At 53.7% G+C, this 13,415-nt stretch overlaps 1 protein-coding gene across 2 annotated transcripts; it reads right to left on the reverse strand.

Moving 5' to 3' along the window:
- Positions 1 to 79: 79 nt before the first annotated feature.
- On the reverse strand, positions 80 to 10,932 carry TMEM61 (transmembrane protein 61). Of its 2 annotated transcripts, XM_074376406.1 has the most exons (4): positions 10,275 to 10,932; positions 9,357 to 9,433; positions 5,915 to 6,264; positions 80 to 513 (listed from the first exon to the last, which is right to left on the reverse strand). In XM_074376406.1, the coding sequence occupies exons 3-4, from the start codon at positions 6,262 to 6,264 to the stop codon at positions 255 to 257; spliced, it is 609 nt and encodes a 202-aa protein (XP_074232507.1). In that variant the 5' UTR covers positions 9,357 to 9,433; positions 10,275 to 10,932; the 3' UTR covers positions 80 to 254. The 2 variants fall into 2 exon arrangements, with proteins under 2 accessions (XP_074232507.1, XP_010950038.2); XM_010951736.3 differs by lacking the exon at positions 9,357 to 9,433 and having other exon boundaries at positions 10,275 to 10,923.
- Positions 10,933 to 13,415: the final 2,483 nt, after the last annotated feature.

The following is a 13,415-nucleotide window of genomic DNA, read 5'->3' on the forward strand; positions in this document are numbered from 1 at the left end:
GCGTGGATGACTTCAGCCCAGCCAACATCACATGGGGCAGGAGAACCACCCAGCTGGGCCCAGGCAACCCACAGAATCATGAGAGATAATAAAATGGATTATTTTAAGCTATTTGTTACACAGCAATAGATAAATAAAACAGTATTCAGCAACAAATATTTGCTGAGTGCCTGGTGTGTACCAGACACTGTACTAGACACTAGAAGAAGCCCATCATTGTTTTTGTTTCCAGCTTCCGGGCCTGCTAGGAGCCTTTAACTTCCTCCCACCGCAGACTGAACCGGTCCCAGGCAGGAGCATGCAGCCTCAGGTGTTGTCTCTCCAGAGATGCCATCAGCACCGAGGATGCTGTCGTAGCTGGGTGGAGGCAAGGGGGGCTGGGCCCCAAGCAGGGCATCCCCAGAGGCACCCAGGTTTTCCTCCATGGGGTATGTAGGTGGTATCAGGGGACCCTCAGCCAGTGGGCAGCACACGGCCTCCTCATCACTGGGGAAGGCAACCACCTTTGGGGACCTACAGGGATGGAAGAGGAGAGGCTGTGAGCAGGGGTTGGGGCAAAACTCTACCACACACCAGGGAAATAGCAAGGAAGGCAGTGACAGGGGCAGCTTCATGCCCTGGTCCAAGCCCTCTGCGAGTTCTCCAGCGCCCCATATACACAGCTGAAGCTTGGCATCAGCTGGCCCCCTGCCACCCTCAGCTCCCCGACTCCACACTCCCTTCCCTATAGTTAGTTCTCCATAGAGTTAGTTCCTCAGTTCTCTCTGCAGGGAAAGTCCTTCTCACCTCCTTCACCCCTTCCTGCTGGTCAGTCCCCACTTGCCCTTCTAGTCTCCTCTGGGGACCTCTCCTGACCTCCCCCAGCAAAGCCCCTACTCCCTGCTCTGGGCTCCCAAAGGGCTCCCCTCTCTGTCACTGCACTGATCCCACCTAGGTGTCACCAAGGGCAGGGACTTTGAGTGTCCAGGGACTGATGCTTGGGGATGTTTGTTGAAAGACTGAGTGATGATCCATGGTGAGAAAGGCTCCCAGCTTACTGTAATCTCCCTTATAAGATCTGGAGTTGTGGATGCTCAGGGCAGTATGGGAGACCTCAACTCCCCTGCCCACTTGGATGCTTGAGGCCCTGGTAAGTCCACCAAATGTCTACCTCTGCTTGCATACCTCCAGAAATGGAGAGCTCACCACTTACCAAGTCAACTGCATCTGCCTCTGAACAGTTTGGTTTTCCTGTGATTTGCCCCCACACCTCCCCCAAATGAACCACCCTGCAGGGTCTTGAGGCAGAGATCAGATCCTCTGACCATGTTCTGCAGGCTAGATTCTAAGAATAGGTCATTTGCATCCCAGCCACAGCAATGCTGACAGGAATAAGGCTGGCCCTCAGTCCTCTCAGGACCTTGGTAGGTCACCTCTCGGGAGTCAGTGCCCCTTCCCCTCCCAGGACCCTGGAGGTGGGAGTGTCACTGATCCAGTGTCTGGGCTGGTCCTTCTTTGGGAAGATACTGCCAGATACAAGGGCTGACTAGGTGACCTTGAAGGTCTTTTCCCACCCCAGGTGGCTGAGGGGTGGCTGTGAGTCAGCATTTGCTGAGTCAGCTCCCTGCTATGCCACAATCATGGGTCAGTAACTCTATTGATCTGGGCCCCAGTTTCCCCATCTGTAAAGTGGAACAATAACAGCACCTGACTCACAGGACTGTGTGACGATTAAATGAGATAATACAGTGGGCACCTTGCACGTGCTCTATAAATGGGAGCTGGAAACAAAATCTCAAAGGTGTCCATGAGGAAGGGTCACAGATCTCCTGCTGGCAGGTGCCACACAGGCTCAGACAGGCTGTCACTTGCTGAAGGTCATCAGTTTGAGCCAGGAGGGAAGAAGATAAATCTATACCAGCGGGCCTGCCTGTCTAGACAGGGGAGGGGCCAATGGCAGGAGGCTGGCTGGAGGACAGAAGAGGTAGTGGAGGAGGCTTTGCTCTAGGGATGGTGGAGGGGCTGTGCCAGGAATGTGCTGCCCCTCAGGTCAGCACCCACTGCCCACCGGGGACATGGCCCTTCTCTGAGCAATGTGTCTTCTCAGCCCATGCCCACTGCCACCCTCAGAATAGCTCACTGGGAGGCAGGTTCACTGCTCCAGTCACAGGCCAGGGTTGTGGTGCAGGCTATGTGCCAATCTGATGGAGGACACCAGCCAGGAGCCAAATTTGGGCCCCCCAGCCGGTGCTTTTGCAAAGTTCTCTCACAGACCCTCCTTCTCTGGAGGCCAGGAGCTGAGGAAGCTGATAAGAGGTCTCACTCTCCTGACTCCCAGCATCCTTGGCAGGTGAGGGCAGGCAAAGAATTTTGCATCTGCTTTGCAGGTGAGCCAGGCAAGCTAGGTTCAATTGCTGTGTGATGTAGACCATGTTCACACCCTCTCTGAGCCTCTTTATCCTCATCTGTAAATTGAGGATAACAATTCCCATTTTATAGATTCAGGGAAAATGGAAAAGGCTTCAACAACACTCAGAAAAAATGTGGGTGATGACTTCAAGAGCCGCACACCTCCTAGCCTGCTCATCTCCCAGCCATGCCTTGGCCGCTCCCACTTTTCCAGCCCCAGAGACAGGCAGGCTCTGGGTATGCCTGGGGCCACCCCAGCAGGCAACAGCTGGCAGGGCAGGGCACAGCTGCGGGTGAGCTCAGCCCACAGCAGGAAGTTTGCTTAGAGGGCAGACATGGAGTGGCCCTCATGCCACCTCACCTAGCCAACCGGGCCCATCCAGCCCCAGGTCATCACGGTCGTGCGGTCGTGGTTCAGAGGTCTGGGAACTTGGGAAACACGAGGCCCCAGGCAGGGCGGCCACATCACACACTTCAGGGGCAGGCCTGTTCATGGTGCATTCTGGACATGCTCCCTGTAGCTGTGTGGGCCGGGCCCACACACAGGAAGCTCCACCAAGGCTAGGGTTTGCCTCTCTGGAGCCTGGTGGGGATAGGAGATCTGGGCCTGGCACCAGCTCCTCCATCCTCCACCCTTCAGCTGAGTCAAGCAGACACAGAAGGGAAAGGGGAAGGAACAAGGGTGAAACACTACTTGCCCAACACTCAAGCTCTCTAATCTCATTTCACATTCAGGACAAGCCTGGGGCTGGCGGCCTTCAGCCAGGTAAGGGAAGGCCGTGCGTCCACTAAGCAGCAAAGCCCCAGCTCTGTCTACTTGCAAGGCCCAAGCCAACTGCACCTATCACACCTCTCCCGAGCCAGCCCCTAATGTGTCCACACCTCAACCTTCTCGTCCATAAAATGGGCCCAGTCCTTACACTGCCTCATAAGCAGTGAGGCTCAAATCAGTGGACACGAGAGAGGATCATGAAATGAAAGCACAGTCAGAGCAGTGAACTTTGCAGTGTATACGCCTCCCATCCGTCATCTCATCTGAGCCTAACAGCAATCCTAGGGAAAATTCCAGGTTTACGTAGGAAGAACTAGACATAGCTCAGAGTCTAAGTAACAGGCTCAAGGACACAGCTTAGAAAAGAGCAGACACTGAAAGCCCCATGTCTGACTAGAGCCATGCTTTATCTGCTGTACTCACTGAGGGCGGGGGCCCTGGGAAGACCCTCATCCAGCCACATCATTTAGGGGCTCACACTTTAGATGGGGGCCCCAAGGGCAGGGTTCTGCCTGTTTTGTCCATTGCTGCATTGTCAGTGCCCTGCCTAGGACCAAGTACACAGCAGGCACTCAGTAAATGGTGAAACGCATGCAAGGATAAGTAGATGAATAAATGGGGAAACTGAGGCCCCAAGAGGGAAATGGACCTGCCCAAGCCATCAGCCTAAAAGGCCTCTGTCTCTGACCTGAATTTACCCGCAGACAGCAAGATGCCTGCAGGCAGGGACGGCTGACTGGCCTCCCCATGGGGGCCAGATGCTGGGCTCTCAGAAGCACGGCCGCGCTGGATCAGCCCCACGGGCAAGAAAGAGCCATTAGCAGAAGCAGCCTCCCCAACATCCACCACCCCAGTTTCGGATCTAAGACTTGGGTCTCCAAACCTGATGGGCCATGAGCACCCTGTAGCCTCCTAGACGGGTTCCTCCTTGGCCTGGCTGGGAATGAAGGCCCAGTGGCTCCAACTGACAGATGCAGCTGTGGCCCAGGCCCTGTTGAGTCAACACGGCTGTGTGTACAGACAACACCCACCCTCTGTGCTCAGGCCAGGCCAGGCAGGGAGGGACAGGCTCCAGTCCAGAGTGCCCTGAGGCCTGGCCTGGTTCCAACTGATCATTAACTCACTGTGTTACCAGGTAGGTCACTGGTCTCTCTGAGACCCAGGCTTCTCATCTGAGAAGTGAAAGGTTTGGCTGGAGAGTCCCCCAACCCTGCCCTTCCCTCTAACAGTCAGGTCAAACCAAAGCATGACCATTGGACTAAGGGGCCTCTGTTGAATACTCTGTTGTCTGTGACCTCGGTGAGTCACAGGCCAGGAGCCAGGACTAACCTGTCACATTCTTTAACTCAGAATGCATTTTCCCTCTAACCATGGGAAGAAGGGTGCCTTGGTCCCAGATCGGCCCACAGATGTCTGGTTTAGCCCCCAAGACAAGCAAATCCAGTGCGTACAGAGTGGTGTGGGGGAACGCACCTTCACAGCCAGCAGGCTCTGCCACTTTCTAGCTGTCTAACCCTCACCCTCTTTTTCTGTAAAAGGCAACAGGAATTCTTCCCTTGCAAGTGGACAGGACTGGAGAAGATGTATGCAGGCCCCTGATATGTAGGCACTGCCAATACTTGGCCAATGAGTAAGTGTAAAATAAGAGCACTAAAATCCATGCATTCTCAGCAGGGCAGAAATTGGTTCTTGGAATCTTGCTGATACCGTTTATGTATAAAGCACAGATATACATACAGATATACAGACTCAATATACAGTGTATCTGTGGTATTAACATTTCATGGGGGGATTAAGAAAAAATGGCTAAAAAGTCTCCTTAGAGAGAGCAATAATGAAAAAAAAAAAGGTTGAGAAATATTAACTAAATGCAAGATTTTGTCTCTATGCCCCATATTAAGCCCGGGCCTTTGTATATGCTCTCTGCCTAAAACACCTCTCTCCACCTTATCCACCTGAGGAAAAGTTGACATTTGTTGGCACGGTAGGTACTGTGTGCCAGGCACTGGGCTGAGTTCTTGATTCACAACATCTCATTTAATTTTCCCCTAACTTCAGGGTTAAGGAATGTGTGGGAGCAAAGACTCTGGGCTCGAGTCCTGGCTCTGACACACACTGGCTGGGTGCCCCAGGGTGAGTTACTTAACATCACTGTGCCCCAGTTTTCTCATCTATAAATGGCATTCATAACAGTACCTACTTCAGAGGGCTGCCGTAGGGACTAAATGATTAGACATACGCAAAACACTTCGAGCAGAGTCAGGCTCCTGGTAAGTACTAAACAGGTGTTTGCTATTATTTCTGTTCTTATTATTCTTATTTTATTTCAGATGAAGAAGCTCAGTGGGGTTGCATGATCTATTTGAAGTCCCACAGCTAGTTAGTGACAGAACCAGGCAGGAGACGATCCCAGTGGGTCCGACTCCTGTGTGTGAGCACTTAACCCCTACATTACTCTGCCCCATACCATGTTGCACTCAGCTGCCGCCTCCTCCAGGAAGCTTTCCTGGACTTCTCCCCATCTCCACAAGACCATGTCTGTCCCTCTTTCATAGCTTTAACTACTCTGATTTATCAAAGTCTGCCTCTGTCTGGAGGCTTTAAACACCTCCAGGAGTGCTGATCAGATCAGCCTCCAAGACCCCAGGGCATAGGCAAGGCCTGGTCCAGACAAGAAACCCCATGAGAGTTTGCTGAGTAAATGCCTGATGGTATGATGGTGCCCCACCTGAGGCCCCCACTGGCCCTGCTGACCTGCTGCTCTCCTTCTCCAAGGGCTCCACAGTGAGGTAGTACAGGTCTCTGGAGACGTGATACGGGTCCCATCGAGGCGGCCCCTGGGTGCTGGCCTTGAGGGACCACAGCAGGCCGAAAAGCAGCAGCAGGCCGCCTGCACCACAGCAGAAGAAGCTGACCGACCTGAGCAGGGGACCGGGGGCCTCAGGCTTGGGGCGTCCAGTGGGCGGGGCTGGCTGGCTGGGCTGGGCACCTGCATCTCCTTCACTCCACCAGGCGAAGCAGAGTGTCCCGGCCACCAGAACCACTGTGCCGCTGACCGTCATGCAGTAGCGGAGGGTGGAGGCCACGCGGCCCCTGTCACACATCTGGACACAGAGAAGGAGAGAGAAGAGGAGATGGGCCACATGAGAGGCCTGCTGGGTACTCGAGACCAGGTTTTAGTCCTCCTCCGCCCGAGGTCACTGGGCAGCCTCAGAAAGGTCGTTTGACTCCTCTGTACCTCAGGTTCCTCATCTCTGAAATGGGGATGATGCTCCCAACTTTGCAGAATGTCACAAATTTCTAGCACATGCCTGGGACCGGGTAGGAGCTCAGTAAGTGGCTAGGTTCACTCCCGGCCTCCTTCCAGGAGTCAGGCCTCATCTGCCTGGTGGGTATAAGACTCCCCACTGTGTCTACCACAGGCTGGAAGGGAGGAGAGTGAAGGCTGTGGGGTCCACCAGGCCTGCCAGGAGCGGGGCTTGCTCGTTAACTCGTTGCCTCACTTCACCCCAGTCAAAACCCCGTGAGGTCGACACTCATCTCTATTGACAGAGGATGACACTGAAACCCTGGGGCAGGTAAAGGGGCAAGTGGGAGAGGGGCACTGAGAAGCCTGAAGTTGAAATTCACACCATGAAGCAAAACTTCATGTGAAAAGATGGTCACCATGGCCTTATTTATAATAGTCATAATTTGGAAAGAGCCGAAATGTCCAGGGTAAGTAGACCACAGCATAACCTCTAGACGGACTTCTCATGACATTTAACAAAATCAAGCTTAGCACAAATGTTTAACAACAGGGGGAAAATGCTTATGACATCTGATTTTTTTCAACTTAGTATGCCAAAATGTGCAAACAGTGTTATTTCAATTAGGCAAAGACAAAATGCCCAGAGTGGGGAAAAAAATACTGGGAGGAATCCTGGCCCCAGATTATACAGACAGGAAGGGGTTGTCCCCAAAGCCAACCTCTAGGCTGTTGTACATGCTGTTCCCTCTGCTTGGCAAGGAGCTATTATTTCTCCTCCAGGCTCAGCTCAGCCCTCACCTGAGAAATCTTCACGGGTGACACTTTAAACTCGAAGTCCCCTGGGCCTTCTTGGACCAAGCTTTTATTTATCTGTTTGACTCTTCCTTTGCTTTTTGTCCTCACCAGGCAGCAAACTCCCTGAGGGCAGGTCTGTACTGGCCCTGTTCACTGCTGTCTCCCCCAGTGCTTAGCACAGAGTAGCTGCTCTGGAAACATCTGTTGAAGAAATTCTCCTCAGTGAGAAACAGTGTTGCTGAATAAACCTTGTTGTGTGACAAGGCTCTCTCGCGGCTGGGAGGGGTTGGGAGAGGGGAGGGAACAGAGGATCCCAGCTGCTACAGCCCCGAGCCATGAAGCCTGGCTTTATCCCAACACTGTGGTTCACCAGCTGTGTCTTGGGGTAAGGCTCTCAACTGCTTGGGGTCTGTCTCCTCACCCATATAGAGGGCAGGCTCTCCACCAGGCTGCTAGGAGAACTTACAGAGACACCCTTTCCTCTTCCAAAAACTGAGTCAGTGAAGGAGGGGACCGGGGAACTCGGAGACCTTAGGGAGATTTCCATGGCCAGACTTACCCAGCCTAAGGTGGTGTATCCGAATGATGCCCCACTGCACAGCCAAAGGCACACTCCTTGGGGGCTGAGGGGCAGGGCAAGTGTTCAAGATCTAGTAGGTAAGACTTTAGTTTTCAAAGGGGCATGTTCCCAGATGTGTTTCAAAACTTTTGTGTATGTGTGAGAAAGAGAGAATGTATACATGTAGCAAGGATGCTCAAGAAGTGAACCCCAATCTTTCTGAGCCCCCAGACCACCAGAAGCCTACAGAAAATGCCATTTGTTTTTTCCTTAACAGAGGCACTGAGTATTGAACCCAGGACCTCGTGCATGCCAAGCATGGGCTCTACCACTAAGCTATACCCCCGACCCCTGAAAATGCTATTTGTAAATTACCTGCAGTTCTCTTCCTGTGAATCTGTCTATGGGGCAAGTGCCTCCTGTCCCCAGCTCAAGACATTTTCATGGTGGGTAGAAAAAGAACCTGGCTACTCCCTCTCCAGAGTCAGACAGCAAAGAGAGGCTGTCAAAAGGAAAAGCTGGAGAGATCAGCTTGGGGGAAAAGAAACCCACAGCAAATCAACGACAGTAACCCCTTGCCTATGTATTATGGCACTTGACAGTCCTCCTTCACACGCAGCATCTCATCTGACTCACCACAACTGAGATGCATGGTCAGGGCAGGAAAAGAAATTCCTGTTTTGCAAATAAGGAGACTGAGCCCAGAAAGGTGAAGGACTTTGCCCAAAGCTGGACACAGCTGTGTGTCTCGACACTTAACAGAACTCACTTCTGCATAGGGTAACTTACCAGGCTTTAAAATTTCTATAAAAGCAATAGTTGCTCATTGTGGACAAAAGGAGAAAACCACAGAAGAGAATAAAAATACAAAATACGAATCATCATTCATGCTGCCCCTCGGAGATGAGCATGACCTGCATGGGGATGTGGCCCTCCCTTGGCCTGCATTCCTGATGATGGTGGCAGCAGATGTGTACTGGGCATTGGCGGGGGCTGGGAACCACACCCAGCACTTTACAGGTGTCCCCTGACTTAATCCTTACAACAGCATTATGTCCCGAGGACACTGGAGCTGTGATGGTGACAGCTTATCAGAAGTCGGTGCCAAATTTGAACCCAGGTGTGACTCAAATCTCTGTATGTGTGCACACACAGATGGATTGGGCTCTTTATTTTTGGATCTACATTTTTCAGTATATAAAGGTGAGACCATGCTGCGAATAGAGTAAGTCTTCAGCTCAGGCAGTTCCCACTTTCTAGGACGCCCTGCCCTTCTTCCTGACTCAACTGTTCCTGGGCCTCAGACAGGTTCCTACAATTGCCCTTAGCCTGTTCTCACTGGAGGCTGTGTCTTCGCCTCCTGTGTGTCTCCCCCACTCCATGTGGACTCCCCCAGAGGCAGGCAGAGCACATGATAATCTGCCAACCCCAGGAGGTGGGGGGTGTCAATGTCCACTAAAGGACAGTCTGTTCTGTTGTGTGGTGGTTTGTGTTATTATTACAGATCAGGGCTCTGACTGATTAGCAGCAGGGTGTCCTGGCCCAAGATTCCCCTGACCCATTTCAGAGTGGTCTTCAGGCAGTTCACTCACCCCGCACACTGGTGTACTGTGGACTCTGATAGAGGAGGAAGAAAGGACTCCCTGTCCTGGAGGGCATAACCCCAGCCCTGGGAAGAGAGGAAAATTCAATCCCAGAGAAGTCCCACTCCCAATCTAACACTCTTCATGCTGCCAGGCTGCCCCCTCCTTCTTAGTTCCCGTATATCCCCCACACCCCATGCACCCAAACTCCTGCCACCTGGGGTCCTATACACGGGCTGCTCCCTCTGCCTGGGGAGCCCGAAGTCCCCATCCAGGGCCCTCAGTTCACACCTTCCTTCAAGACTCAGGCCAAACACCACCTCCTCCCAGAAGTTTTCTGCTGCTGTGCCCACCACCTACCAGCTGGAGGAGGCCTTTCCCTGCAACAGAGTTATCACTCCCTCTGACTATGGCCACTCTGTTAGCTCTGTGACCTTGATCAGGCTGCTCCACATCTCTGAGCTCAAATTCCTGCCTCCTAGGGAGGAGCAAGTTGTGAAGATGAGATGTCAAGAGGGCAAGTGCTAATTGAAGCATGGTGACATAACTGGATGGAAAGGTGGACCCTGGCTCTGATAAATTACCTAGCTGCTCCATGCCTCAGTTCCTTTCTCTGTAAAATGGGCACAATAATATCATAACGTCCGTGCTATCAACAGGGGAACTTTAGGTGCCAGTTTTCTATAAAGAACTAACCTATCTCAACAAGAAGTATTCCAAACCATCTCCATGTAACCACTGGGTAAACTGAGGCTCTGAGTGCCCCAACGCCACCCAGCGACTTAGAACAGAGGAGGAGACTTCGGTGTCTGGACTCTGCCCACCAAGCCACCGCGGTCAAGGTGAAGGGTAGGGGTCCAGGAGGGGTCGGGTTAGGAGGACCTGAGATGTTCCGGAAGATGAGGAGAGAAGGAAGCTTATACCCACCTTGGGCGCAGTCATCCCGCCGCAGGGTCAGGCGTGGTCCCCGCGCGGGGAGCCGGGGGAGCCCGGCGAGGGTAAAAGCATGCTGGCTGAGGGCAGCTCAAACCTGGGAATAGCTGTTTCTCGGGTCTGCGGGGGCGCCAGGAGTTAGGAGTGGCGACCGTCCCCCAGCCCTGCTCTCCGCGCCCCCAGAAGCGCTAAGGTCCGACTCCAGGTCTTATCCAGGGGTCTCGCTCGCCGCCGTCCGTCCGGTCCGCAGCCGCCGGGACCCGGTGCGGAGCCGTCTTCACCGCACAGAGTCTCTGCCACCCGGGGCGCGGGGCGCTAACGCGGGGCGCCGAGGGGCAGGCGGAGCTGGGCTTCGCCCTCTACTCCGTGGTGACCACCCCCGGGCCCCCGCCTCCACTTCGGGCTTGGCCGACTGCGCCCGGGACCCTGGGCTCAGGCTCGCGCTCGGGGGCGCGGCTCGCCCCACCTCTCGTCGGATCCGCGCCTTCGCAGCCACAGAGACTCCCGGGTGGCGGCTCCAGGCGGCTTCAGGTGCCGCGCCCGTCCTTAAAGCGACAGCGCGAACCGGGCCGGCAAGGGTTGGGGTTTCCCAGCGTGCAGGGAGCGGCAAGACCGCTGTTAACCGGAACCTCCGTGGAACTGTCGGGAACCGGCTGACTTTGAGGCCGTCCAGCCCCCTGCTACGCCACTGGGGCGAGCTCAGTCTGAGAAGGTTCTGGAGTCCTGAGCTCATGTCTCCTCAATCCCATTTTACAGGAAGGGAAACTGAGGCCCAAGTAGGGAAGGTCCCTTGCCAGTTTACCGCATATTCCTTGACAACTGGCTTTTTCTTGTCATAACATTTAATCTGAGAGCAAGCTCTCCCCGGCCCTCCAGACCCTCACACCCTGAGGAGGAAGGCATTCTCAGAAGTAAAGGCCAGCATTTAAGTACTTCCCCAGCCTCTGCAGGAGGGAGGTCACTGCCCCAGACAGCAAGAGGCCTGGAGAGCAGGGCTTGAGAGCAGGGCCTCCCAGCCTACCTGCTGTGTGACCTAACTTCTCTGAATCTTCTTCCTCCAGTGTCAGAGGAGGGTTGAGGATCCCAACTCACAAGTCTTCTGGGATTGAATGAGTTAAGCAGTGCAGGTTAAGAGTTCAGCCTTTCACAAGTGCAGGCTGGAGGCAGATTTTGTGGACAGGGCATTTAGGAGCCTGGAGGAAGGGTCAGCATGTGTGTACATGTGCGTTCTCTGTGGGAAGACACCTGAGTTGTAGAAGGTAGGAATGGATAGGGCGGCAGCATCCACGGAGCAGCTTGTGCAAAGGCCAGACAAAGTCCAGTGGGTTAACCTTGACAAATTCATGTGAGTCAAAGGGAGCCAGTTCCAGACCAGCTGGAGTCTGGGTTTTGTTTATGTCTCTTCTTGCTGCTCCAGCAAACCGTTGCACTGGGCCAGATTCCCCTTAGCCATGGCCAAGGATTCTTCACCAAACTGGTGACCAACTCCCCACTCAGCCTAGGGACACAGAGGGTTAGAGCAACCTGTCCAGTGGAGATCTGAAGCTCAGAGAGGGAAAACCATTGTCTCAGAGTCACAGAGCAGGTCAGTGGCAGGGCCCAGGCTCCTACTTCTTAAATTCCTTGTCTCTGAGGTTATATGCCACCCCTAGTGTTCTCTGAGCACTGACTCCCATGACCCCGCTGACTGGTGAGGTCTTTTATGTTATCTCATTTCATCTTCACCGTGTTTGGGGTCTGTGTAGGTGTTCCCATTTTACAGACAGGACACAGGCTCAGAGAGAGGCAAGTCTAAAGAATTCACAAGTGGTTGAGCTGAGACAGGGACCAGGTAGACCTCAAGCCAGAGTTTTGCTCTGCTCAATCCGGAGGTGGGGACAAGCAGCCCTCTTGGGGGCCTTGTGGGTCTGCTCAGGGGAAATGTGAGTGGGGAGCAGAGGGCCATGGAGCTGGAGCTGTCAGCCCTGCTCATTTCTGCAGGGGCCAGCCCCCATGTGGACATGGGCCCCTCAATGATCCAGACTCCCCTTCTGCTCCCTACCAGTAGGCCCAGGGTCACAGGTCACAGAATGGTGAAGTTGAGGTCCAGGCCTGGCCACACACCAACCCTGCTTGAATCCGAGTCCCCTGGCCCAGGCTAAACACTCAGGCCCTGTAATTGGCTAGTTGTGACTTCTGTCCTGACTCAGCCTCTTCCAGGCCAGAAGACTCTAGCCATATCCTTCTCAAGCTGCCGTTTCCTTATCTATAAAATGGAGGCCATGGTGCCATGCTCCCAGGGTAGCTATGGAGGCTTAATAGTTTAATAAGACCTTATCCATGAGGAGCTGGCGTGAGTATGCTCTTGCAATACACAGTGGCTCCATTTGTGAATCTCCCCAAAGATGGTGTCCTCTTTGAGGTCAGGGACCAATGTGACTTGGCTCAAGACCCAGCCAGATCTAACAGGGCCAGGACTAGAGGGAGCTGGGACTGAGTGCTGATCAGAACCCAGGGATCTAGCCCAGTTTTTCTGGTTCTGTCCTCTTCTTCCCCACTTTTGAGGGCTCTGGCCCCAGCCCCCAGGTCTGCCACAATGCCCATGCACCATGGGCACCCTGCAGGCTTGGGAATATTTGCAGACCCTTTCTGAACAAGCAGCCTCAGGTTTCCCAGCACCACTGGGCAAATGAGAAGAAAATCCATCACTAGCTTCTGCGTCCAGGTGTGGGGGAGGGGACTGCCACCTGCATCCATTTTTTAGATGTCACCAGTCCATGCTTTTCCCATTTAATTGTCACCTCAGGTACTTTATCAAGGCTGAGAGAAGTGCCTGGCTCGGGGTCACACAGCTAATAAGTGGGGGACTGGGAGTAGGGGATGGGAGAGGAATTGCTAAAATCCATGTGGATTTTCCAGACCCATATGCACTTTTCCTTTTTTTGCCACATTGTTCCCTCTTCAACTATGACCTGAGCTGCTGCCCAGGCCCACTTCTCACTGGCCTCTCTGCTCCAGGCTGTCTGCCCTTCATGAGCCACCAGTGTGAGGTTACAGACCAGCTCCCCATCAGTTCCCCACCTGCCTAAACCTTTCAGTGCCCCCATTGTGCTCTGAATAATGACCCCAGCTTCATTTCCTGCACTCCTTCCACAC

Source organism: Camelus bactrianus, chromosome 13 (genome assembly GCF_048773025.1).
Source record: "Camelus bactrianus isolate YW-2024 breed Bactrian camel chromosome 13, ASM4877302v1, whole genome shotgun sequence".
Classification (NCBI taxonomy): domain Eukaryota; kingdom Metazoa; phylum Chordata; class Mammalia; order Artiodactyla; family Camelidae; genus Camelus; species Camelus bactrianus.

Coding starts and splice junctions, on each gene's coding strand:
- TMEM61 (XM_010951736.3), bottom strand. Junction 514..5,914: donor TTGGAGAAGGAGAGCAGCAG/GTCAGCAGGGCC, acceptor CCATCCCTGTAG/GTCCCCAAAGGTGGTTGCCT.